Genomic DNA, 27338 nt, shown 5'->3' with positions numbered 1-27338 from the left:
GCTGGGCTCGTGAGCCATGGTCGCAGAGCCTGCGCGTCCGGAGCCTGTGCTCCGCAACGGGAGAGGCCACAACAGTGAGAGGCCCGCGTACCGCAAAAAAATAATAATAATAAAATAAATAAGTCTACTGGTGCAGATGTTTTCTGGGCGCCCTTTCTGGAGGCTGTTGGAGTAAATCACAGTGATGTGACAGGGCGCCTGTGACATTCCTGCTTAATGAATTGCAACAAAATTCCTGCTGCCATTCCAATTGCAGCCAGCTACAGTGAGGCAGAATGGGGAGGGCCACGTCGTCCTCACTGGCTCTGAAACACATTCACTCCTAACATACTTTTATCACACGAAAACTAAAGTGCCTTCCGCCTTCTCACTAACAATTATTGACCCAAGAACACAGTGGCGTTAAGAAGGTGTGTGGCACTTTGCCATGGATTCCACAGTGGTGAGGCTCAGAGTCAGCACTTCTGCAGTCTGGTAATAAACAGCAAGTCTGTTCCACATCTGGGTCTACAGAAAACAGAAAAGGGTGGATGTTTGGAAAAATCTTACTAGCTGATAGCTAATTTCTTAGTTGTTTTGTGTGTGTGTGTGCACGCACGCGTGTGTGTGTGTGTTTAAAAAAAAACAATATAAATTTACCATCTTAACCAGTTTTAAGTGTACAGTTCAGTAGTGTTGAGTATATTCACATTGGTGTGAAGCAGATCTCCAGAAATTTTCATCTTGCAAAACTGAAGCTCTGTACAACTCCTTTCTCCCCTCCCTCCAGCCTCTGGCAGCCCTCATCCTACTTTCTGGCTCTCTGAGTGTGATTACTTTAGAGACCTGAAAATGTGGCTGTTTTCTCTCCCTGGGTGAGAAGAGTACCCAGCTAGAACCTTTGATGGCGCTGAGCTCTCAGCTGCGGAAACTGCATATATGCAGACTCATTTCAATGGGCCAGGTGTCCTGGGAGTCCAGGCCATTTCACTGGGCTCTGTTGTTCTCACTCATCCTTGTTTCTGCTCTTACTCCAACTTAGATGACGCCAGAGGAAGGCATCAAAAGAAGATCCGGAGCAAGACTCAGAACTACCTCAACCTGTACGCGGTGGAGGGCCTGCGCACCTTGTGCATCGCCAAGAGGGTGAGTAGGCGTGGCTTCGCGGAAGGGGCGGGGCCGGCCACGGGGCTCGGCCTGGGCGCTCGCTCATCAGCGGTTCTCACCCAGGTTCTGAGTAAGGAAGAGTATGCCTGTTGGCTGCAGAGCCACTTGGAAGCGGAATCCGCCCTGGACAACCGCGAGGAGCTCCTGTTTCAGTCTGCCATTCGCCTGGAGAGGAATCTGCATCTGTTGGGTAATTACGCTCTCCAGCGGGCGGGTGCTGCGGAGCCGGGTGGAGTTTGCAGCATCCTGGATGGAGAGGTGCCCTGGCTCTAGTCAGTGGCAGCTCTGCACACGCTAGGCTTGATTAAGGACCCCTCTGGCCTGACGCTAGCGCGGCCCCCAGGCAAGGCTGTGCTCGATTGAACGTTCTCCTCGTGGCTCGTTTCTGGGGCATTCTTTGTGCCACCCTGCCAGGCACCACGACAGCGCCCGACTTGCTTCCCCTGAAACCCTGCTTTCCCACCAAAAATAGAGATGAGGAGCAAGGCTTCTCAACAACTGATGTGTTAAAGGATCCCCCAGTCCCAGGAAACAAACAGAAACCGTTGGACTTGACAGGGCTGCATTTTACATCTAGTAAATATTTCACAGATTTGATTTGGGTGAAAAAAAAGGGGGCTCATTTTTACCAAATTATGCCCGTATTTGCTACTGAGTTCATGTTAGTATTTTTAAAAGTATTTATTGCTTTAGTATTTATTTATTATTTAAACTATTTATTAATGTATGTATTAAATTAGCTGGATCTTTGTGTACATGCTCTCTGTGCTCTCACCAGGAGCTGGTTGTGGCAGTGCTGTGTATACACACTCCCCATCTCATGGTGCTGGTGGTCAGATGATGATACTCTTGGGGCATGAAGATATGGGGGTTCATCTTTCAACAAGAAAGGCTGTAATTCATTTGGCCCCCCTTCGTAGGCAGAGGCGTTGGGATATCTCTGTATCTACATACTTATATCTAATAGAATAGCTAATATTCAGATATTTAAGAGCACTACATATACATACTTTATGCAATATTCTATTTCGCCTACGGTGTCCTATACGAGGCCATGCACTATTCAAAAAAGCCCGAAGATCCAGAGGCCCAGAGGCATCCTGAGCGGTACTCAGGAGGTGAATTAAATGAAACACTTGGAAAATGTCTGTGCCTCCTCTAGATTGCCAGGTTTTGATTTCCTGAACTAGGACTGTTCACATCTGGAACGTGCTTCTCCCAAAGACACTGTTGATAGACCTGTGGGATGGGAGGGGGTCCGCTGATTATCATGGCCCCCCTCTCTGCAGAGTGTTCTCCCCTGGGACAGCTCTCCTCCCACCAAGCTCTAAAGTCTTGAATGGAGTGAAATCCGCCTCCCGGTACCTTCTTCCAGGGGGCACTGGTCCTACCCTCTAGAGCAATGCAGATAAAATCTCTTCCCTTTTTCACAGGATGAGACCTTAACTGTTTGAGGACACAGCTATGAGTCCCTGAGCTGTCCCTCCTCTGCCTGTCTTTGCAGGTACTCCTTTCTTTCCTTCTTTCAGAGTCTTGGAGCCCTGGCTCAGTTGTCCAGTCCTGGCTCTGCTGCTTACTGGCCTTGTGAGCCTGGGCACTTGCATCCCAGTTTCCTTATCTGCCAGGTGGAGGTAATAGTTCTGTGAGGGTGAGCAGAGGGGATGCAGCAAAGCACTGAGCAAGGTGCAGGCACTGGGTCCAGCCCCACGTAGCTGCACGGTGAAGGTGATGAAGCTCGTGTTACTGCTTCCATACCTGTGTGGCCTGGCTGGCATCTTCTGCACAGACTCTCTGCTGATTGGGACCACAGAAATGGCAAACGCACTAATCATCCTTCCTCCTGCAAGCCAGTTCTTAAACATGTACCATCCCCTACAACCTGGAATGTTTATGGTTCAAATGATGAAGCCAAGCTGGAGAGCGGGAGAACCCCCACCTCAGTGCTCACCACTGCTTCATCCATGGGCACCGTGCTCCAGCTCCTCTGATTTGTATTTGAGAAATGTGAAGTCAGCTTTTATATGTTTAATATACCATACCAAATACCCCCTTTTAAACCTTTTCATTTAGGTTCTTACATTAAGTAACATCAGAGAGCCACAGGGCAAGGATTGTCCTTCCCACTGTGTTCTTGAAATTTTCTTTTCCATAATGTTCTGGCCAAGAACCTAAATTCAAAAGACAACATTCTGCTCACTCTCCCCAGCGTTCTTGCTGGTTTCTCCAAATGTCATCTGAAACTTTCCAGTTGGTGAGATTTTTCCCCTCCATTGAAAGCTACCTTACATCTGAGTGCAGTGAAGTAAGGTGGCACTAGCTTGAACTCCATTAACTACCCTGGTTATGATACTCAAGATGCCAGGTTCTCCCAAGGATCAGGTTGTAAAGAAGGTGACATTTATTCAAAGTCACATAAATTATATTACAAACAAGCTACCTTGGAGAGCTGAAAGGAGATACTAGGCTTCCAGATCATTTTAAAAGGACTGTTCCTCAGATTGCCTCTTTATTCTCAGCCATAGTTCATGCTGAGACAGACATGCTTTCCATAACTATATTTCTAAGTTCATTAATATCCTGTGTTTGATTCAAACATGTGCGTTATATAGGTGAGGGGCAGTCAAGTGACTCAATTAGGAGCCCATTACTTTGGCCAATAAGCTCCTGAGATAAAGAGGGTATGTTTTCAAGGTGTTAGGTTTTCCCTGAAAAGAGGCAGACTTCCTCTGGATGGGAATTTATCTGCGAGGTCTTCCTTGCTTTCTTTCTTGGTGGATACTTGCCAAGGAGCCCTGGCTGAGTGGCCAGAGTACAAGGATGGGAGATAGAAGGCCTTTCTTCAGAAAATCCCCATCTAGTGAAGTGGTTGAGTTGTACACAAAGCACTGCATTATAGGAAGTGCTATCCTAGAGCAGACATGCAGCTCAGAGGTTTGGATCAGAGACATACCGTAAGGAGAATGCTGGCCCTTCCCTGGCTAACTCACTTCCCTACCCTGCTTTCCACACCTGTGTTGTGGGGATCATTGTAGTTCTCACATCTTAGGGAAGCTGTGAAAACTTTCTCTGGCATATATGAATCCATCAAGGTTAGCCATGGTTATGATTATTCCACAATCATTATTAAGTATGAATAAGACACTATGAACATGCAAAGGTGGCAAGGTCATCCCTTCCTCTTTCCCCCACATCAGGGAATATATTCTGGCAGAAGTGACACTTAGGATGCACTGAGAGATGTTGACTCTGTTGGATGGTGAAGATAAGGAGCCAGAGATGCACACTCGATTCTAATGCTAGAGCCACAGAGCTGGGGAAGGGGAGAGGGGCCAGGAGGGTGGTCAGGGTCATGCTCACCATGAGCAAGCAGCATAAAGTGGTTCCATTCCTAAGCAGACCTTGAATCCCACACCTCTGCCTGCTCCTTCCTGGGAGGACTTAATGGTTCAGAGCAGAGGAAATCTTGGGTGCAATGTCCCCTCCTCCTTTCTGGGTCCTTCCCAAGTTACCACTTAGCCTTCTGGTACATTCATCAAGTGTGGGGTAGGCCCAGGTCCAACACCCCACACAGGCTGCATGAGATGGAAGAGAGAAGACAACCACTTGCCCCTGAGGGGGGCTTCTGGGGAGTTAGTGACACTGTTCCCTGAGCTCAGGGCTGACAACACAGCTGTGTGATTTATGAAAGTGTATCAAAGCGTATACTTAAGAAATGTGCACTTTTTGTACGTGTGTTCTACCTTGACTCCTTCCTCCCCGCACCTGCCATCTTACCCATTCAAGGCAGAGAAAAGGAAATGGCGTCTATCTTAGTCATTTCAGGCTACTTGAACAAAACTTCCATAGACAACGTGGCTTAAACAGCAGACATTTATTTCTCAACAGTTCTGGAAGCTGGAAGTCTCAGGTCAAAGTGCTGACCAGTTTGGTTCCTGATAAGGGCTGTCTTCCTGGTTTGCAGACGGCTGCCTTCCTTCTGCATCTTCGCACAGTGGATAGAAGTCGTCTCCCTTGTGTCTTTTGCTGTGAGGACACAAATCCCATTCGTGAGGGCTCCACTCTCATGACCTAATCACCTCCCAAAGGCCCCACCTCCTAATGCCATTACGTTGTGGATTAGGGCATCAACCTATGAATTTTTAGGGGGGACACAAACATTCAGTCTATGACAGCATCCCAGCACAGGGAGCAGCGTGCATAAAAGAGAAAGGCAAGGCTGACTGACAAGGAGGCCTCAGGCAATGCTGCACTTCTAGAAGGAAAGTGAGACCATCTCACCAAGTTGGAAATGGAGGGGAAAACAGGCTGGCCTAGAGGACACTTTTCTGCATTGGGTAGTATATTTTTCCCAATATACTGAGACCTGCATGGGAAAATCTGCCCCTTAATCATTATTTTTGTGGAAAAAACATTCAGGATAATGTTGCTTTCAAGAAATAGTGGGCCTTTGTGGTCTGTTTCTACAGCTAGTGGTAAGCATTGTTGAGAGCAAGCACTGTGGGTGTCATTCACCAGAAGCTTTCTGTGGGATGGATAAGTTTTTGTTTGTTTGTTTGTTTGTTTGTTTGTTTTTTGCGGTACACGGGCCTCTCCCGTTGCGGAGCACAGGCTCCCGGCGTGCAGGCTCAGCGGCCATGGCTCACGGGCCCAGCCACTCCGCGGCATGTGGGATCTTCCCGGACCGGGGCACGAACCCATGTCCCCTGCATTGGCAGGCAGACTCTCAACCACTGCACCACCAGGGAAGCCCTAGGATGCATAAGTTTTAAAACTTTGCATCCCTCAGAATATGGTCACTCCCACCATCTCCCCACAAGCTTCGTTTCCAAGCTATCTGTAAAGTTAAAAGTTGTCTGCATGTTAGAAAGCATTGGAGGTGCTCTGTTGTACGTCCAGAGAATTATGTTCAGTGCCTCCCAGGTATTCCTACCGTGTGGAATTGACAGCTAGTGAAGGTGCCCCCATGTCCTGAATGAGGAATCACCCGAGTGCTTCCAGATAAGATGGACCACAGCAGGACCCAGTCTGCAGGGTAGGGCCAGCACCTCTGCTGTGTTGGAGTGAGGCATTCATGCCGGTCAGGGTCGGGGCCCATGAGCAGGGGGCTTACCCACACTGTTGTACCTTTGACCAGGTGCCACTGGGATTGAAGACCGCCTGCAGGACGGAGTCCCTGAAACCATTGCTAAATTGCGTCAAGCAGGCCTGCAGATTTGGGTTCTCACTGGTGACAAACAGGAAACAGCCATTAACATCGCTTACGCCTGCAAACTGCTGGACCACGACGAGGAAGTCATCACCCTGAACGCCGAATCCCAGGTGGGTGGATGTTGGGGAGACCCGCTCTGCCTGGGCAGCCTCACACCCCACCAGCCCCAGAGCAGAGCAGGAAAGAACACCTTCCATTTCTGGCAGCCGCTGTGAGGCGGTCCTTTGCCCTCTGCTCTGTTTGCACCTGTGTTGTGTTTCTGGCACTCGGAACGTGCTTGTCATAGTCTTGGAAGATGTGGGATTTGCTGAGATTTCTTAGGAACGCACATCTGGGCTTTATAATGCAAAGTTCAACCCGCTTTTTCCTGAGATACTTTCCAGCCAGCAGTATCAGAGAGTGTTTTTCGTGAGGTCACATGGAGCCAGGGCAGTGGTCCATTCTGCGTTGGTGTCCTCAGGATGGCATGTGTTGTCTCACGGATGCCCCAGTGGCATGTGGGTTTTCATTTGTCACATCTATTGACCGAAATCCCCAAGGTGGAGGGTGGATCTCTTCCCATAGGCCCTGGCTGGGGCTCTGATTCCTCAAGTGACTGACTCTCCCTTGGAACATCTCCTCCAGCAGATGACAAAGTCTAACTTTTATGGATCATGCTGTAGGTGTCACACTTAAGATGTGCCTAATCACAAGGATTTCTCCTTTATTTTCTTCTAAAACTTTTATAGTTTAGCATCTCAGCTTTAAACACAATCTTTTTTGTGTAGAATTTTGTCTAAGGTGTGAGGTTTACATCAAACTGCATTTTTCTGCATTATTCAGGCACCGTTTGTGGACAGTCTTTCTTCCACTAAATTGTCTTTACACCTTTGTTGAAAATCAATTGGTCCTATTTGTGTGGGTCTATTTCTAGACTTTCTATTCTGTTCCATTGATCTGTGTGTCAGTCCCTTCACCAATACCATGCTGTCCTGTGGGTTTTTAAATGTCTTAAAATAGGCAGTGTTTTGTTTAATTTCCAAGTGTTTGGAGTGTTCCTATTTTCTTTTTTCTGTTACTGATTTCTATTTGAAACCTATTGATTTCTATCCATTATTGTCATAGAATATGCTTTTTATGATTTTAATTCTTCCATATTAATTTTTTTAATGACCCAGGGTATGGTCTGTCTTGGTGAATGTTCACATGCATATGAAAAGAATGTGTGTTCTGCCATGTTGTTGGCTGGTATATCAATTAGATCCAGTTGAGAGATGGTATGGTTCAATTTTTCTATAATAGGGGTCAGCAAACTGTGGTGTACGGGTCAAATCCAACCTACCACCTGCTTCTGTAGAGTTTGAACACAGCCTTCCCCATGTTTTTATATACAATCTTTGGCTGTTTTCATGCTATAATGGCAGTTTTGAGTAGTTGCCACAGAGACTGAATGATATGAAAAGGCTGAAATAATTTACTCTGGCCCCAGATAGCTACTCCAGCTATTTTGATTTCTGTTTGCATGGCATAACCTTGTTTGATCCTTTAGTTTTTAATCTACCTGTAGCATTACATTTGAAATGAGGTGAGGTTTTTTGTTTGTTTATGGTTTTTTGGTAGATAGGTCATGTTTTCATATATTCAGACAGTCCCTTTTAATTGGTATGCTTAGGTCATTTACATTTATGATAATTATCAATATGTTTGGATTCAAGTCTACTATTTTATCTTTTGTTTTCTTATTATTCTCTGTTTTTTGTTCTTCCATTCCTTTTTCTACCTTCTTTTGGGTTATTTGAACATTTTTTAGTATTTCATTTTAATTTGTCTCTTATGCTTCGACATCACTTAGCTTTTTTAGTGTATTTTCTAGGATTACACTATGCATACTTAAGTTGTCACAGTCTACTTAGAATCAGTGGGATGAAGAAATCTTACCACTCCACGTGCCCTTTACTCTTCCCCCTAACGTTGAAGGTGTCATATATTACAACTGCATAAACTGAAATCCTCATCAGATATTATACTTTTTGCTCTCAATCTAAAAGCATATTTTAAAGAAATCAAGAGGAAAAGAATGGTCCATTATATTTAGTTAAAATAAATCATATTTACATAAATTAAATTATATTTACAATTTCTGTTGCTCTTCTTCCATTTCTGTTGTTTCAGGTTTCCTTGTGGCACAATTTCCCTTCTCTAGGAAGAACTTCCTTTATCTATTTTTTAGAGTAGGTCCACTGGTGGCAAATGCTCTTGCTTTTCTTCATCAGAGAATGTCTTTATTTTACTGTGGTACCTAGTGAGAAATCAACAGTCATTTGAATCATTATTACCCCATAGCTAATGAATCATTTATATCTGGCTGCTTTCCAATGTTTTTCTTTGTCTATAATTTTAATTAGTTTCATTACGATGTGTTTGGGCATGGATTTCTTTTGATTTATAATCTGGGACTTGCTAAGATTCTTTAATCTGTGGGGTTATGTCTTTCACCAGATTTGGAAAGTTTTCAGCCATTATTTCATCAAATACTTTTTCTGCACTGCACTTTCTCCTCTTCTTCTGTAAGACTTATGACATGACTATTGGGTCTTTTGTTATTTTCTCAAGGGTCCCGCAGGTGCTCTTCAGTTTTCAATTTTTTTTTCTCTCATTCAAATTGGATAATTTCTCTTGATCTGTCTTTGAGGTCACTGACTTTTTCTTCTGTTATCTCCATTCTGCTATTGAGCCCATTTAGTGGTTTTTTTAAAAATAAACTTTTTATATAGAATGGTTTTAGATTTACAAAAAAATTGTGAAGATAGTACTGTTTCACCTATACATAATTTTGCCTATTATTAACTTCTTTACAATTTTTAATATGGTATTGATATACAGTTACTTACTAAAATCTGTGCTATATTCAGATTGCCTTAATTTTTACCTAATGTCCTTTTTATTTTCCAGAATCTCATTGAGGACCCGCATTACATTTTCTTTAAATTAATTTATTTATTTGGCTGCGTTGGGTCTTAGTTGCAGCACATGGGATCTTCGTTGTGGCATGTGGAATCTTTCGTTGCGGCACATGGGCTCTTCATTGCAGCACACAGGCTTCTCTCTGGTTGTGGTGCTCGGGCTCCAGAGTGTGCGGGCTCAGTAGTTGCGGCACACAGGCTCTCTAGTTGTGACGCGTGGGCTCTAGAGCGCACGGGCTCAGTAGTTGTGGTGCACGGGCTTAGTTGCCCCGCAGCATGTGGGATGTTAGTTCTCTGACCAGGGATCGAACCCACATCCCCTGCATTGGAAGGAGGATTCTTAACCACGGGACCACCACCAGGGTAGTCCCCAGGATCCACATTACATTTAGTCGTCATGTCTCCTTAGGCTCTTACTGGCTATAACAGTTTCTCAAACTTTCTTCATTTTTGATGACCTTGACAGTTTTGAGGATAGATACATTCAGGTGTTTCGTACAATATCTTTATATGGGAATTTCTCTGATATCTTTCTCATGATTAAAGTTATGAGTTTTGGGGAAGAAGACCACAGACAAAGGGCCATTTTCATCATTTCATCACATCATATCAAGAGTACATTCTATCAACATGACGTATCACTGTGGATGTTAATTTTGTCAGGTTTCTCCCCCATAAACTAATTCTCACACTGTCCTCTCTGGAAGGAAGTCACTGTGCACAGCTCACACTTAGAGAGTGTGGGGGTTATAATCCCCCTCCTTGAGCACAGAGAAATTATGTAAATTATTTATGTAATCCAATGGTGGACACATAAGTGGAATCCAGTGAGCTTTTCATTTTCGTTAATTTGTTTTGGGTGTTCTAAAATTTTTATTTGATTCCTCTTTATATCTTCTGTTTTTTGCTGAGACTTCCTTTCTATTCATTTCTAGAATTTTTTCTTACTTCTTGGAACACTTTTATAATGGCTGCTTCAGAGTCGTTGTCAGGTAATTCCAGTATGTATGTCATCTTGACATTGGCTTCTGTTGATTGTCTTTTACCACAGGCACTGAGAATTTCCTAGCTCTTTATATGCTGATAAATTTGGAGTTATGTTGTGGGTATTTTGAATGGCACTCTGGTCATTTTAAATTTGGAGAATGTGGATTTTTTTAAGGCAAGATATCAGTCCTCTTGGGTGCAGGCTGCAGGCTCTGAACAGCCTTGGGGTGTTGATTTCAATGTCAGTTTTGTTTGGCCTTTGCCAAGCTGTTAGAATCTGTCTCACATTTTTGCCAAGCTCCCCGCTCCTGACAGTTTTTCCAGTACTTTCTGACTCTCTGGGACTCCCTCTGGCATGAAAGCTGGGGTTTGAGTTACCTTGATCTGCTTTGTACTTCTGCACCGACTTCCAGGGCCAAGTGGTGGCAGGACAGACAGAAAGGAGGGCAGCCGTTGCCTTGCTGTCCTGGGGCCAAGCTGCTCTGATAGGAAGGAAGGACCACCTCCCTCAGAGTCCCCAGCAACAGATGGCTGTGCTACCACTGTTCTTCCTACTGCTGCCCACAGAGCAGAATTGCCTGGGGCTGCGTTCAAGAGCATAGAGGGAAAAATAAATAAAAATGGGGTTTCCTCCATTTTCTCTAAGCATTGGAAGTTCTCTTTTCTACTCCTCAAGCCAGAAGTAGAGGGCTTCTAGAGCTGGAGCTTTCTCTGTCCCTGCCTCGGTGTCCACCTCCAGCTTCCGTGACACCTGGGTCCAGGTGAGGGCCTGCCAGAGTGACAGTGGAAACCTTGTGGTTCAGTGTGTTTAGAATGCCAGTCTTCTTCCCCAGCCTGACAGCTGCTGTTTACTCTGAGTACTCAACGTGGCTCTATGAATCTGTCCAGGTGCCACAGCTGCACCTGTAGGGGAGGCAGGGCGTGCTTGCTCCATCCTACCTTGTCAGTGTCTTGTGCTAGGACCAGGGCATCCATGGTATTCCTGCAATGAGGTCCTGCATTCTCTGCAAGGCCTTCCCAGTCACCACCACTCCCAGCCCTGCCTGGAAGCAAGTCTCCCCCTCCCTGTATCCAGGGACCTTTTGCACATGCTGGTCAGTGACTTGCTGTGGTCATGGGGGTGTGTCTGTGTGTCCGGCTGCCTGCCCATCACTCAAGGCCAACAGCTGTGTCTTCCTGGTCTTCTTTTCTCCAGTCTCACTCACTATCCTTGATATAAAAGGTCCTCAGTTAAGTGCTTGTCAGACACACCTGGATTCCCACAGTGCATTGTAGGAAGCTGCTTACTAACCTGTGGGCTCACTGTCCTTCCCTGGAGGACCAGGAACCACTTGAGTTCCCTGGAGTATGTTCGTTCTTGGCAACACTTTTCCCTCCTATGCCTCTGTCCCCTGACCTTGCAGGTTCCCCAGGAAATTTCCCTATTTTTTCTGGAACTCAGATACAGCTTTGGAAGGACACTGCCAATTCAAAGCCTCAGTAATTAGGCTTTTTTTTTAACTTCATTTTCCTGAGCTTAGGGAGACACTGATTACTCTTCTTTTGGAGCTAATCACAACAGAAGCTTTTGTTGGTACCTCACTAGGAAACAAGAAGGTCTGAGTAAGGGCCTCTGAGGACCATGGGGTAGTGTCTGGAAAGCTCCCATAGCCTAACTCGCCAGCAGCTCAGCCAGTCTGGCCAGCCCTCCCAAAGGGAAAATGCTTTGTCCTAACCTCTACACAGTATAATGGAATCAAGTAGAGTCTTATAGGAACCCTAAACCAACTCAAATCCTTTCATGTTGAAAGTCATCCACTTCTACTGACTTCCCAGGCTCAGGAGGGCCACTTCCTGGGCAGAGCCTGCAGCCTGGGTCCCTGGAGATTCTCAGATGTGTTGTGCGGGTAGCCTGGTCTGTGATGCGGCCGAGTGACCTGCACCATCCTCTCGTGTCCATTTCAGGAGGCGTGCGCAGCCCTGCTGGACCAGTGCCTACGCTATGTGCAGTCCAGGAGCCCCCACAGTGCCGCCGACAAGACCGCTGGCGGCGTGAGCGTGGGCTTCTCCCCACTCTGCCCGCCCTCTGTAGCTGCCACCTCTGGTCCCAGCCCCAGCCTTGTGATCGATGGGAGAAGTCTGGCCTATGCCCTCGAGAAAAACCTGGAGGACAAATTCCTCTTCCTTGCTAAGCAGTGCCGGTCTGTCCTTTGCTGTCGCTCGACTCCCCTACAGAAGAGCATGGTGGTGAAGCTGGTCAGGAGCAAGCTCAAGGCCATGACTCTGGCCATAGGCAAGTATCCAGGCCGAACAGCCCCCACCTCTGCAGCTGCTTCCTGTCAAAGCATCTTGAGTTTCCTGCCCCTTCTACGCTATGCTATAGGATGGGAAAACGCTTCCTTGCTCTTTTTTCTGTTTATAAAATCACACCTGGTACAATGAAACAGGCAGCCTGTTCCAAATATAAAGCTTGGATTTGAAAGCCACAAAATGTACTAGCAACAGATACAGCTACATATTAGGAAGTCAGTAATTCAATGGTGGTTGAAGAAGATGGAGCTTATTACTGTCTCCTGGGTGACAGAAGACTACTGTCCAGCAGCCTCGGCCACAGTGGAGCCCAGCACACTAAGCACGACCCCAGGCCAACTTAGGAAGAAGGCCCTTTGCAGGTGCTTCTGATGGCCGTGAGCCGCCTGGAGTCCAAGGCTTCTTCACACTGCACGACCCAGGGACTCCATGGTGATCAGAATTCCCATCGCTTCTTGTCTGTTGAACTTTGTTTCAAGACAAGCATCTAATTTGAATAATCCCTCCTAAGGCCTGAATAGTTGCTAAATTTTGCATCATTTCCTTAAGGACTGTGCATCTAATGGTGGTTTTTCCTTGCAGACTGTTGGTCTGGAGAGCCTTCTCGGCTCCTCTTCCGTGCTGCACAGTGCTCACTTGTCTCCCCCAGGGGAGTGTCCCCACGTCTGATACAGGTCCAGCCTCCAGTGAGGTTCAGGGACTTGGCAGCGCCACCTGCTGGTGAGGGATGGGAGAGACTGCAGGTAGCCCAGGAAAAGAGATGATACGATCCCCGGGATCCCCCGATATCAAACAGTTTGTTTTCTCTGCATATAGAATGCACACCGGGGTGAGAGTTGGCTCTGAAATAAAGCATCCTCACCAATCAGTAATAGTTGCCGTATTTTCTACAAAAGGTCTGTGACAGCCCCTCCTTGATGACGTAGGGATTGCCGCCCTGTCATACAGGACGCCTCATCAGGATAGTTGAGGCCGGTGTTGAGCCCAGTCTGTGGGGGATGGCCTTAGCATGGTCGTCATGGAGACGGCTCTGCACATCCCCAGGGCCATGGTATCTGCTAAGGGGAGTGAGTGTGTCTTCATCTGTGGCCCCTTGGTTCAGGCTGAGGTAAGACAGGCAGCTCTTCTGGGGGTGGCCCCTCCTCAGGGAGGCTGTCTCAGGACCACCTTTGCCCTCATGTGCCTGGAGGGGCCTTTAGGGCTCTCTGAGCAAGTGTTGGAGGGAGAAGCTGAGGAGTCTGCAGGCTGGGTCTACACCCTTACCAATAACTTTGCTCCTGTGTAACATGAGGACAGTGCCCCTCAGTGGGTCTGGTGTAAGACCTGAATGATAAAGCACATTTTCACTGCCTGGTCAGTGCCTGCTCAGCCACAGAATCACTGATGGGTGGCATTCATTTAGGAAAACGGAGGTAAAGCTTGGCTGGTTAGAAAGAAAAGAAAAAGCAAAATAGAATCTCAAAAGGGAAAGGGAAAGTAAGGACCAATCAACTTTAGTTCATTTCTTTCTGTGAATTAAAGCATGGATGTGACCTAGTCCTGGGCATCCAGCGGTTAATAATCCAGAGAACATCATTGTCTACATATCTCATTTTGAATGGGACGTTCTGGAAAAAGCTGCAGAGGTTATTGCTTCACAGAATTTCAATTTGACAAATATTGACTCGTCACCCATGTTGGGCCCAGTGCAATAAAGAACAGAGGAATCACAAGGGAGAGATGTCCTATAGCCATGGTCTGAGATACTCCGACTTTATGTATCTACACTTTTTGCATATGTGAAATTTGGGAGGTACTTGGTGATGCTGCCCTGTTCCAAGAACAGTCACTGTCACTGAATGACAATGACTTTAAGTCTCTGCTTGCCTTTCCCTAAAGGTGTCCAGAGCTCTGACCTATACCCTGTATTCCTACACATTTTCTGTGACTGAATAAGTAGACGGTGTCCTTTATCACATGCTCAAAGAGCCCAAAGGTGGGCACAGTAGCTAACAAGTTAGCTGGACATTGGTGTGCAAAAAGAGCTCCACAGTTTGTTTGGGCAGAGTTTAACCTCCTTCATTCAGTTTAGAAAACCACTCACCTGAGTATGAATTGGAGTAGCCTTGACTGACATGTGACAAAGTCTGGAGTGGTTCAGGAAACAGCAATGAAGGTGGTGGTCATATCTCTCCCTGTGCTGGATGCCACGTAAAGGGCTCTATTGGTGTATGAGCCAGTAGCTTGGAACGTGTACTAACTGGAAAGGGACACGCTGGCCACCACTTTTGGAAATACCTCCTGGTGTGGCTGGTGGGTGCAAGCCTCCCACTAGGCTCTTTCTGGCTGCATAACTTGGCTTCCCCGAGACAGACTCTGCACTGCCTCTTCCTCACTCCTCCCCAGGACCCTTCACAGGACCCAGCTCACGGGGACCCCATGAAGATCCATCAAGCTGATTTGATTCTGTGTATCTCAACTCAAATGATTCTTCCTGCCCGTGCTGTTTCTAGGAGATGGAGCCAATGATGTCAGCATGATCCAGGTGGCAGACGTGGGCGTGGGACTCTCAGGCCAGGAGGGCATGCAGGTAAAGACCAAAGGGGTTGTCCTGGGTGACCAAGGGGTCCTCACACTGTGAGCTGTGCTGGCCTTCTTGTGGGCTCTGTGCCGCAGAGCTAAAGGGTTGGACTTCAGTACAACTGGTTCTCTCCTTCTGCTAAGCCAGTGGTAGGAGATCAGGTGGCAGGTGGCTCTTCATGTTTATGAAGCCATGTGCAGTGAATGTGTCTATTAGCGTATTTCTGTGAAAAGGTGGGATGGAGTGAGGCACGGTGAGTCATCGCCTTCCTCTGGCTGTCAATGGTTCGTCCCTCGAGGGCATTTTTTACTGCTCCTGAACATTAGTGATACCATTTGAAGAATGGACTTTGCTGTAGGACTGTTGTATCCTGGTGTCACTATAAAGATGGAGTGCAGCCGTCCTTGCTCATGTGAAAATTTATTTCTGCATTTTTCATTTGCCACTGTGTTGGTTCCTGACATGTGATCCAGACGATGAACAAATGAGTTCATTAAAAATGTACTTCTTGGGCTTCCCTGGTGGCGCAGTGGTTGAGAGTCCGCCTGCCGATGCAGGGGACGTGGGTTCGTGCCCCAGTCCGGGAGGATCCCACATGCCATGGAGCGGCTGGGCCCGTGAGCCATGGCCACTGAGCCTGCGTGTCTGGAGCCTGTGCTCCGCAACGGGAGAGGCCACAACAGTGAGAGGCCCGCGTACCGCAAAAAAAAAAAAAAAAAAAAATTGTACTTTTTGGGACTTCCCTGGCGGTCCAGTGGTTAAGATTTCGCCTTCCAATGCAGGGGGTGTGGGTTCGATCCCTGGTCAGGGAGCTAAGATCACACATGGCTCATGGCCAAAAAAAACAAAAACATAAAACAGAAGCAATATTGTAACAAATGCAATGAAGACTTTTAAAAAAATGGTCCACATCAAAAAAAAATCTAAAAGAAAAAAGATGTACTTCTTTTGGATGTAACATTACAACAATTGCCAACATTTGATTAACTTTGAGTCACAGTATTTTTTAACTTGGTGGAGACTTTCAGGAACAATCTATCCAGTTGTCTTCCTTTAAAAATCAGCATGTTGGTCACTGGTCATTGGTCAATCTCATTGATGCATTCAGTCAGTAATTAGCTATTGAGCATTCATGTGACATGCTTGTGCAGGCTTGTTGATTTTCTCACTTGACACTGAAATCGCAGTAAGATGGAAAGTCCTGAGCCAGAAGCAAGGTCGCTCCATCTTGGGCCCATCCTCAGCACCTTCTTACTCTCCTACTGCCACTCCTCTGACTTGTGTTACCTTTTTGTACATTTTCCTTCCTCCATGAAATTGAAAATAGAGCCCAGCTTGGACTCATCCATGCCTCTTCATGGTGCCATGTACATGGGGGAGGCTCAAAAAACATCTGTTGAATGAATGAACAAAATAGTTAATTCCTTCTGATTTTTTCAGCATTGCCTCCTTTGCATTCATTTCCTAGAGTGAAAAGCTACCCAGGGCAGTGTTTGTAAACCACATATGCAGAGAAATGCACCCAGTGAATCCACTTTGTATCAGTGTCTCTAAGGTTGAGCATGTGGGTGAGGAGGGGCATGAGCTGCCCCCACTGCATGGCCTCAGGGCAGGAGCCAGAGGGGTCTATGAGCCATGAAAGAGGTGTGGGGATCAGCCAAGCTGTAGGGCTCCTATTGAGACTTGGTTTTGAGTGGACGTGACTTCTGCGTGGGGTGTTACTGGATGCTTCTGTATTGTTTAAAGCTATACTTCTTTCTTGAGGGCACATTATGTAAGATGGCAGTAAGACTGGACACCTTTTCTTACTGCTCTAAGGGCTCAGGTTACCCAAGGGAATGTGGCCCTGTTTGCATGTTAGTCAGTCTGATAAGCAAAGGGACATTGTGCAGAGCTCTCTGGGAGATGCACTTTGTGGGGCGCTGTGGCCGCAGGGACCCAAGGAGTCCAAGCTGAGTCCCTGAGGAAGAGTGAGGGTGATTGCAGCTCCCCAGCTCAGCCAAGGTGGGAAGGGTGTCCAGGGCAGGGAGACAGAGGGGACCAAGGAGATTCTGTAGCTCTGAGGTGCTCAGTCTTTGTAGAGTCTTCTGGTCAACCATGTTTGTTGAGTGCCCCATGGGCCAAGCACTGACTGGGAACTAGGGCTGCAGGGTGATCACAACATCTACCGTCCTGGCTCTCATGGGATGTTCAGAAAGACCAGAGAGGGAAGACAGAGAAGTATTTTAAACTTACACCAGTAGTCATAATTGTAGTGAGTGCTGTGAAAGAGAAATACTAGTTTCCCTGTTGAGGATGTGACGGGAGGCTCTAACCCAGCTGGGAGCATTGGGGAGGCTCCCTTGACGGAGGAACAAGCAGTGTGTTTGGGGTGTGGAGGTGGAAAGTTGTGGCCAAAGGCTGGAGAAGCAGGTAGGGCCTGGAAGGAGGGGTCTATCTGCAGTTCTCAAGGGTCGGGGCTGCTTCTCAAAGACCCCCTGGGCCTCTCCTTAACTCTGTTTAACAGCAACCCTTTGAGTTTTTAGACTGACTCCACTGAGGACAGGGACCCTGTGTGATGGTGTCTGTCTCCAAGTCTATGCCTGGCAACTGGAGTGTCTTAATACATGATTTTTGAGAGGATGAATCATGGAATAAATGAAGGAAGGAATAAAAGATGCACAAAACCCTTGACTCCTACATGTTGACAGGAAGAGGGGTAAAGACACTATTTGCTTTCAGATCCTTGTGTTTGGGTTCAGAAAGCAGACATTCTAAGTCTTCATTCTTTTCTGTCATGCATAACGATGTTATTCTGTTGCACAGATGGGACAACATCATCACCTACTCTTTTCCACCTGTTGTTTAAGGAAGTCCATAAAATTTGAAAAGCAGACTTAACAATTTTGTGTGGAATAACCCTCAAAGATAAGCAGAAATGTATGGAAAAGAAAGCATGGAAAAGAAAAAGCAAAAACTTTAAAAATCCATCAATTACATATATTTGAAATCTTAAATGAGTCCTCTAGGGCGATATCCCTAAACTAGAGTGTTGTTGAGATTGGAATTTTCTTAAATGCAGGCATTCATCAGGGAGATGGTGGTACAGCCAACTCAGACTGGATTTCTCCATCCATGTTGCGCCTTGTGTTTGGGGGGAGATGAGACAGACCTTAGGCTCAGTGAAGCGGCACCAGTAACGGGAACTCTCTCCCTTTCAAGGCAGTGATGGCCAGCGACTTCGCGGTGCCCAAATTCCGATACCTCGAGAGGCTCTTGATCGTTCATGGACATTGGTGCTATTCCCGACTTGCCAACATGGTGCTGTACTTCTTCTACAAAAACACAGTACGTATTTGGTGCCAGTGTCAAGGATTTTTTATGTGAAAGGCCTGAGATTCACAGGACCATCACCTGAACATGGCCGGAGGGCTACCCCACAGCCTCCCATTGGTCCCACCCTCCTTGACCTTTGTGGATTTTCCCCAGGCCTGGCCTGGTGTTTTACCCTGCAGGCTCAGAAGTCTTAACTCACCTGCACCTCTGAGGATGGAAACAGGTAGATCCAAGGAGAGCATCCACTTGGAGCTTTATAATAAGTAGAGTGACCACAAGGTCCAGGGGTTTGCATGAGGTCATCAGCCGGTGAGTGGCTGAGGCTGCATTCAGCCCCCATCCATCTGACTCCAGCTTCCAAGCCCTTGACCACTCTGTCCCTTGGTCTCTAAGGAGTGGTCTGCCAAGGTGCCCACAGACAGGAGTGCTCTGATTGGTGCTCTCTCCAGAGCAGGCAGGGGATCAGAAGATAAGCAGGAGTGTGATTGGCAGTCCTGGGTCAGCATGAGAGGACTCAGCCAGGCTTTGATCCTGATACTGAGCAGTCTCCGAGAAACCTTTCCTCGTTTCCCCTGGCCGACATGAATATACATACTCCTATGGCTGCATTGTTGCTTCTGTATTTGTTAACCATAGGCATCGTCACATTTTACCATAGTTTTCTATTTACGGTACTTCCGCACTAGACATTGACTCTCTACTACAACTTACTACACTCTACTACAACACCTAGTCCACTGCACCGTCTCCATAAATATGCAAATAAAATAATTTCACTTGTAAATCCAGGATTAAGATGGACTGTCCAGGGACTTCCCTGGTGGTGCAGTGGTTAAGAATCCACCTGTCAATGCAAAGGACACGGGTTCGAGCCCTGGTCTGGGAAGATCCCACATGCTGTGGAGCAACTAAGCCCGTGCGCCACAACTACTGAGCCTGTGCTCTAGAGCCTGCGAGCCACGACTACTAAGCCTGCATGCCACAACTACTGGAGCCCGCGAGCCACAACTACTGAGCCCACATGCCACAGCTACCGAAGCCTGCGTGCCTAGAGCCCATGCTCTGCAACAAGAGAAGCCACCGCAATGAGAAGTCTGTGCACTGCAACGAAGAGTAGCCCCTGCTTACCGCAACTAGAGAAAGCCCGCACGCAGCAACAAAGACCCAGTGCAGCCCCAAAATTAATTAATTTTTTAAAAAAAGAAAAGATTGTTCAGAACCAGTGAATGAAGTATGTGAAATGATAAGTTTGATTGTGACCTAAACTGATTTCATAGAAAATTGTTTATTCAGATACAGATGGGCTTTGATATAGCAATTGATGGCATTGAAGCTTTGGGGTCCAGATTTAATAAAGTAGAAACAATCGGGAAAAAAATGTGCCCACCCTGGGCCAGTGGGAAGGGGATGCCAGCAGGCACCCTCTCTAGCCAGCTCAGTCTGTACTTGACCCTTCAGTTAAGGCATTCCCAGACCTGTCTGGCTCAGGACAGTTCTGTCTCTCCAGGGACTCTGATCCAAGGCCCTGGTCCATTTCCTCTTGACCCTAACATTTAAATCTTAGTTCTTTCACTACTATGTCCTTGGCAGACAGCTGTATGGCAGCCATAGTCCTCCAGGCTGGACCATATGGCCATTTCAGGACCCTATCCTACTTGTAAGTGAGGTATAGACGTTCTGCTGAGAAGTTGCTGGATTGCTACTTGTCTGTCTTGCCTCTGATAGCTTGTGGTTGAATGTACAAACAAGGAGACAAAGTAAATAAACTCTTGGGGTAACTGACTCTGCAGAGTAGTCCAATAAACCTACCCTGCTGAAATCCACAGCTCCAAAGTCAAGATCATCCTGTAGTCTTCTGAAACAAAATCAAATAAATTAAAAGGTTTATTTGTTTATTTCTGATTCCATTTTAAAGCTCCATGTTCACTCTGAACTACCATCAGGACAGCTCTTGTGCATGTTCTTATAGTTCGTTCCAGAGGCTTAGACCCACCTTTCTTTTCCCATCTCCCACCTCCTCACTCTCACCCATTTTTCTGAAATGTCTTCTAGCAAATTAATACAGATATTCAGGACCAATCATGGCATGTCTAATTTTATAAGTTGGGTCCTGGAAATAAATTGAGATATTGGGTTCTGCCTGGGACTCGATCCACACAAGGATGTGCCATGCTGTCCCTGTCCTTGTCAGATCACTCCCCTTTTTTCTGACTGCCTGGCATTGCTTCCCTAGCACCCCTCCTCCCCACCAAGCACACAGTTGCAAACCTGGAGGGTCCCAGCTCCCAAGGGGGTAGGAGGGTGCTTTGAGTAAAGGTGAGCGGGGCTGGGCAGGGTGGAATCCTAGCCCCGTTTCTTTAATTCATTAGCTGTGCAATCTGGAGTGAGTTATTTGCCTTCTGTGGATTTTGTTTTCTTTATCTGAAAACAAAACAAAATGGAACACGTGAATTGAACTCCGCTCTCTCTAATTCCTAATGAAAATTTCTCAGATTGAGGGGATGGCATTCAATATTTCAGTTGCAGACGAGGCCCAGAGTGGCCGCCTGCAGTAGTCACTGGCTCCTGCCTGCCACGGTGAATCTGTCCTCACGGAGGGGACAAGGAAGGAGAAGGGGTGCCTGTTTTTATTCTGTATAAGATGCAAGGCCTCTGTTAACAAGTACTTAATCTACTTGAGAAATTCGAGGATAATCACTCTGCCTCCCAAAGTGAGAAATTCATTAGTTTTAGGAATAAGGTGGCCTTCCTTCCAGTAAGGAGCAGAGAAGAAAACTTTCCATAGCAACAGTGGTTTGGGGAGAAGGCTTTTGGGTACTGCAGTAAAAAAAAAAAAAAAAAAAAAAAAGTCTCAGGTATCTAAGTACTTTTCCTCCTCTTTGTCTGACTCCACTTGCTCACTGATGACTCATTAGGCTGTGCCTGAGGAGGTGGGAGAAAGAAAAGCAGGCGTGGGTGTGAAAAAGGGAAGAAAGTCAATGAAAAAGCCAAGTTTGTCAGTTTTCAGGCTGGAGGGGAAAAGTTGCATTAAGTCATAGATTGAAACAAGTCCTGGAGGATCTGTGTCATTAGAGGTGATATCAGCGTAGACTATCATTTTTTCTGATCTTTGGAACAAGCCATTTTCAGGTCAAGAAACCCGAGCTCAGAGAGGTTAAATGACTGTGTCAAGGTCAGAAATGTGCACTGTGGCAGCTCCAGAACCCACACCCAGGCCGTTGTATGCGGTGCACAGCAGAGAATGTTCTTCCACCATGACTCCTCCAGCCCACGAGTGGTTGAACAAGTTGGGTTTGTTACTCATACAATGACCATAGTCCAGTCGTTTGACATCTTGGACCTCAGTTCACTTTGCTCTAAATGGGGTGAGCACACTGGCCCTGCTTGAGCCTCAAACAAAGGAAGTAACGGTCCTGCTGACAGTAACGACCACAAACCATGGATGAGCATCTCAGCGTGCAGGAAGCTCTTGTGAGTACTTGAAGGTGCATTAGTCATTAATCTTCACCACAACCCCACAGCTAAGTACCATTGGTGTGCCTATTTCACGGACAAGGTCACTGAGGCAGACAGGGGCTAAATGGTCTGTGCCAGGTTGCACAGCTAATAAGCGTAGGAATGCTTTGCAATTGCTAACCTGCCATGCGCCCCATATAACATCAGGCCACGGATGTTCAGTGATCAAGTAATAGTGGGAAGAGGTCCACCCAGCTCCTACTGCGCATGGGAGGAGGCTCTTCCACCTCTCTGGACCTCACTTTCCTGTTCAGGGTAGCTGTAGGGACCAGCGATAATGCCTGCAGCTCACCCACCAACAGAGTGCCCAGCAGATGCCAGGGCTCAGTCAAGGCAGTGATGTTGGTGTCACCATCAACTTTACCGCCGTGCTTGTGTGTGTCCTCCCCTCCATGCGAGCCAATAATTGCACACTGTTCCTCATTAAAAGAGGGAGGCAGGATCCAGGGTGTAGCCCAGGTAGGTTTGGTTTAGTGCCACAGAGAGGAGTACAAGGAAAGAAGCCTCATGATGGGTGAGGTACCTAGCCAGCCCTCTTGAGATGGGAGCCACCCTAGACCCTGCCAGACCTTTGTTTTTTCTCTTATCTGTGGCGTTTGGGTCCAAGACTCCATCCTTCCAAGGGCTGTTGGTGGGAATTCCCAGCTCCCAATGCTGGTCTTTGATGCTCGAGGGATCGAGGAGGGAGGGGGAGGGGGAGGGAGAGACAGAGGGCACCAAAGTGAGGGCTGTCTTTGGAGACAATTTCTGCCTATAAATTCAGTCTTTACAGTCAGACTCTGCAAAGCCCTCAGCTCCCTTGGACGAGATTCTGCAGGGCAGCTGAGAATTGCTTGTTCCCACTCTTCCCTTGATCGCAGATGTTCGTGGGCCTCCTGTTTTGGTTCCAGTTTTACTGTGGCTTCTCTGCGTCCGCCATGATTGACCAGTGGTATCTGATCTTCTTTAATCTGCTCTTCTCATCGCTTCCCCAGCTTGTGACTGGGGTGCTGGACAAGGACGTGCCGGCTGATGTGCTGCTGACCAAGCCGCAGCTCTACAAGAGCGGCCAGAACATGGAGGTGAAGCCCCCCTTCTCCCCACCCCATCTCCTGGCCCTCCACGCTCCACATCCAGCTCCTGGAAAGTTCAGGTCCCCACACCTGCCTTTAAATGGACACCCTGGGCAGACAGAGAAAAACAAATATGATATCACTCACGTGGAGTCCAATTTTAAAAAATGATATAAATGCACTTATTTACAAAACAGAAACAGACTCTCAGATTTCGAAGACAAACTTATAGTTACCAAAGGGGAAACATTGGTGGGGAGGGATAAATTAGGAGTTTGGGATTAACATACACATACTACCATATATAAAATAGAGAACCAACAAGGACCTACTGTATAGCACAGGGAACTCTACTCAATATTCTGTAATAACCTATATGGGTAAAGAATCTGAAAAAAGAATATATATATGTATAAATAAATCACTTTGCTGAACACCTGAAACTAACACAACATCATACATCAACTGTACTCCAATAAAATTTTTAAAATAAAATAAAATCTTCCAAGAAAAAAATGGACACTGTGGAACAAACAGTTAAAATTCTAGAATCTGACCAGTGGGAGGAAAACAATGAATTCTGTCTCTTGACTGCAATGCATTTATTTAAGTAGAGAGTTGATTGGTTGTGGTGATGGTATCAGGGGTGTATGTATGTGCCCAAACCCATCGAAATGTGTACATTAAAAGTGTGTGGTTTTTGTATATCAATTTACCTAAAGCTTTTTGGAAAAAAAAAAAAAAAAGATTTTTTAAAAAGTGTACTGAGGTGAAAACTGTCTTTACACCAGGAGTCTCAAGGAGCCCAAGGAAAGCCCGTTTGGAATCTAAGTCACGTGGGATGACTGCAGGCAGAGCAGAGATTTTTCTAAAACACCCCCAAAGAAATGTGATTTCCTTTGAATGGGGATTAATGGGAAAATAAACCCTTAGGGAAACCCTGGGAAGAACAAGTGAACACAAACAGATGATGTATAAAATACATGTTTACGTCAGTACATCACATAGATTGACATGCTAATTACCAGCTGTTCCTAGCTGGCCATTAAAGAAAGCCCTGTGAGTGCTTCTCTTGGGCTGGTTGGAATTACTATACGAGTGCCCAGGGAACGGATCCCCGCATCTCCCAAATGGTCTCTCATTCGGAACTGATGTACTGAAGAGTTGACTTCCCCACAGGCAGCCTTGGGTAGGTAGGGGCTGCTGAGGGTCAGGTAGATGAGGAGGGCCTCTGCTTGTCACCTGTCACCTGGGGGAGCTCTTGCACTCAGCCAGGCCTCACGTCCTAGGTGACCACAGCGAATTTGTCCTGGGGACAAATGGGAAGGGCCTGGCTTTCGTTAAGTGCTCAGTTAACGCTCATCCTGCCTGCTCTGTGCGGCCTGCGGCCTGCAGGCCAGTGCTGGCACCAGCAGCTCAGAACTCAGCAGTGCCAAATACAGATTGGGGCATCTAGATAAGGAAGACTTGATTAGTCCGTTTCAAAGCATTTTTTGCCCATGGTAGGCAGCTTTTTGATTTTAGCATTAGGAAACACCCATGATCTAATTTTAAAATAACTCACTTTTAAGAAATATTCTAGCTGGTCCACCAATGGAGGGAAGCAAAGCCCTGACAAAGTAGACGGCTCAGGTCGGGGCAGGTGCCGGAATTTCATGCACTAGTCCCTGTCTAGGGAAATTTCTTATGGGATTTAGAAAGTGTTTTCATCTTTCTGCTGTTGATCAAGAATGCTGTAGCAGGCCTTGTGGGCACAGATGCTCACAGTGACTTACTCAGCCCCATGTGCCCCTGCAGGCCTTTCTGTAGTGTTTTTTCACCAGCCCTCCACACTCCAGGATCTCCCTCTCCAAGGTCCTGAATTAGCAGGTGTCCCTGGGGTGCTTGACTTGTGCCTTCATGGCCCCCGTAGGTGACGGAAAACCATTTGAAGAGATGAGACCTTTCCTGTAATCTCCGTGCTTGTTTTTATGTCTCAGGAATATCGGCCTCGTACGTTCTGGTTGAACATGGCTGATGCTGCCTTCCAGAGCCTCGTGTGTTTTTTCATTCCCTACCTGGTAAGTTGGCACCTGGCCCAGCCTTTCCCACCAGCTTTATCTGGCAACACACAGACACAGGACCTCGCTGTCTTTCAGGCCTACCACGACTCAGACACAGACATGTTCACCTGGGGGACCCCCATCACCGCCATCGCGCTGTTCACCTTCCTCCTGCACCTGGGTATAGAAACCAAGACCTGGGTGAGAGTTGTGGGCCTGATCCAGAAGGGGGCTGGTCTGCGATCTGCTTACTTCCGTGCACATTCTGTGAGATTGAGCAGAGTTTTGAGTTGGCGGCTGGGGGGACTGCAAAGCTGGCCTCACTGTGATGAGAACAAAAGCAGATGCACAGGCCGGCTATGCACACGCAAGCCCAGGGTGTGGGAGCAGCACTTGTCCCAGGCAGCGCTGGGCTCCTGCCTGCCCGAGCCCCTCCACCCCCGCTCTCCTTCCCCCTCCTTCCCTTGGCACCTGACTTCCATCTCCCCATTTGTGTTCAGGCCGGTCCACCACTTCTCAAGGCTCCATGCCCCACCAACCACCCTGTTCCCACTCCGCCCTCTTACATCCTCCGCTTGCAGAGGACCAGTGCATTTTTGTTGAGATAAAAGCCCTGTCTTTCTTTTTCCACCTCAGACCTGGCTCAACTGGATGGCTTGTGGCTTCAGTATCCTTTTATTTTTCACCGTGGCTTTGATTTATAATGCTTCCTGTGCAGTGTGCTACCCTCCATCCAACCCCTATTGGACCATGCAGACGTTAATGGGCGACCCTGTGTTTTACTTCATTTGTCTCATAGCACCCGTCGCCGCGCTGCTGCCCAGGTGGGTATCAGGGACAGTGGCCTTTGGGTCCCACTTGGGCTCTGACAGCATTCTCCTTTGTGTGTTCCTGTACTGTTCGAGTCTCAGAAGCTCAAAGGCCCCACTGCAGCAGTAGCTGACTGTGTTCTATATGTTCTTTCCAGATTGTTTTTCAAAGCCCTGCAGGGGAGCCTTTTCCCCACCCAACTGCAGCTGGAACGCCAGTTGGTTAGAAGGTCCCCCAGGAAACTCAGGGCTCCCAAAGAGACCTTTGCTCAGGGACACCTCCCAGGAGAACCGAGGGCGGAACCGTCAGAACAGAGGAACATCAGTGCCTTGGGGTCCTTCTCCCAGGATTGTAGCTCGCAGGTGTTTTGGCACACACAGCAGTCGGCCTGCTCCCCAGAGGGCAGCGGGGAGACCAGCATGGTGGACATGGGCGTGTCTCTGAGGGAGGACACCCTGCTGGAAGGGCTGGGCAGCCAGACCCCAGGATCCTCCTCACCAGGGGAGGTGATCCCGGAAGGCTGTCCAGGGGACTCCAAGATGAAACCCACAAGTGCCAGCAGGGCAGCTGCCCTGTCGTCCATCTTCAGCCTGCCCAGCCTCAGCTCACTCAACTGGATTTCCTCCCTCTCTCTGGTCAGCGGGCTGGGAAGCGTCCTACAGTTCTCCCAAAGTGGTTTACAGATGGACAAGCGGGACGGCGAGTTCCTACCCAGCCCCCCACAGCCAGACCAGGACCTGCGAGGCTTGAGTGGGCAGACCACGGACTACTTCTAGGACCTCCTTCCAGGGACTACAGCTGGCGCTGGCAGCGGTGAAAACCTCAAAATGCCTTTTTTGTATAACATAGATGTTAATACTATTTATGTTTATTATTTGCACAGAAGAGTTCTAGTAAGATGTATTTTATATATTTCCAAGGCCAACACAGGAAATGAAAGGTACCAAAAAAGAAAGTTTATTTTTTAAAATTTCTAACTAGAGTATATTGAAAAATAAGAGCTTTATCGTATATAAAAGTTTAAGGAAGAGCGACACTTGAGAGGTGGGTTTAGATTTATTTTTTCATCTCATTTTATAAGAAAATGCAGTCTGATTGGTTTTCTTCAACATGTGTGATGTTTGCCTTCCCCTAGTGGAAATGCGTGTGAGCACAGTGAACCCTGGGTGGGTGTGGACGGTGTGAGGGGAGGTGACAGGCACGCACACGGCCCCAGCAGAGATCCCCACTGTCTGTCTCTCAGTCCCACCACTGGGAGGGTGGGCTCTGCTTCACCAGGAAAGGGAAAGTGAGAACTCTGGGAAAACACACATACACACACACGAAATTCATTCCAACATTCTACTCTATGCAGGCATTTGGTAAAGACCACCTGTAGGTATTATAGTTCCTATGTAGGGTCTCGCCTGTTAAAATCATAACAAGCAATAAACAACCTTCACTTTGCAAAGAGAACGTTTCGGGTTGCCA

General features: G+C 47.2%; 1 protein-coding gene across 5 annotated transcripts in view; it reads left to right on the top strand.

Annotated features, from left to right (window-relative positions):
• Positions 1-26900, top strand: part of ATP10A (ATPase phospholipid transporting 10A (putative)) — a 181802-nt gene extending 154902 nt beyond the window's left edge. For 2 of the 5 annotated variants that reach the window (XM_081227118.1, XM_081227117.1), the window contains exons 11-21: positions 1022-1125; positions 1210-1336; positions 6281-6465; positions 12229-12556; positions 15066-15142; positions 18335-18460; positions 22825-23025; positions 24996-25076; positions 25155-25259; positions 25695-25882; positions 26026-26900. In XM_081227118.1, coding sequence (XP_081083244.1) covers positions 1022-1125; positions 1210-1336; positions 6281-6465; positions 12229-12556; positions 15066-15142; positions 18335-18460; positions 22825-23025; positions 24996-25076; positions 25155-25259; positions 25695-25882; positions 26026-26644 — 2141 coding nt within the window. In that variant the 3' untranslated portion in view covers positions 26645-26900. The remainder of the gene's footprint in view (positions 1-1021; positions 1126-1209; positions 1337-6280; positions 6466-12228; positions 12557-15065; positions 15143-18334; positions 18461-22824; positions 23026-24995; positions 25077-25154; positions 25260-25694; positions 25883-26025) is intronic. The other 3 variants (XR_014015259.1, XM_081227119.1, XM_081227120.1) reach the window with 3 other exon arrangements.
• Positions 26901-27338: the final 438 nt, after the last annotated feature.

This window comes from Mesoplodon bidens (genome assembly GCF_964165515.1).
Source record: "Mesoplodon bidens genome assembly, chromosome: 3".
NCBI lineage: Eukaryota > Metazoa > Chordata > Mammalia > Artiodactyla > Ziphiidae > Mesoplodon > Mesoplodon bidens.
The sequence above is the reverse complement of the archived record's forward strand: the minus strand, read 5'-3'. Positions and strand labels throughout refer to the sequence as shown.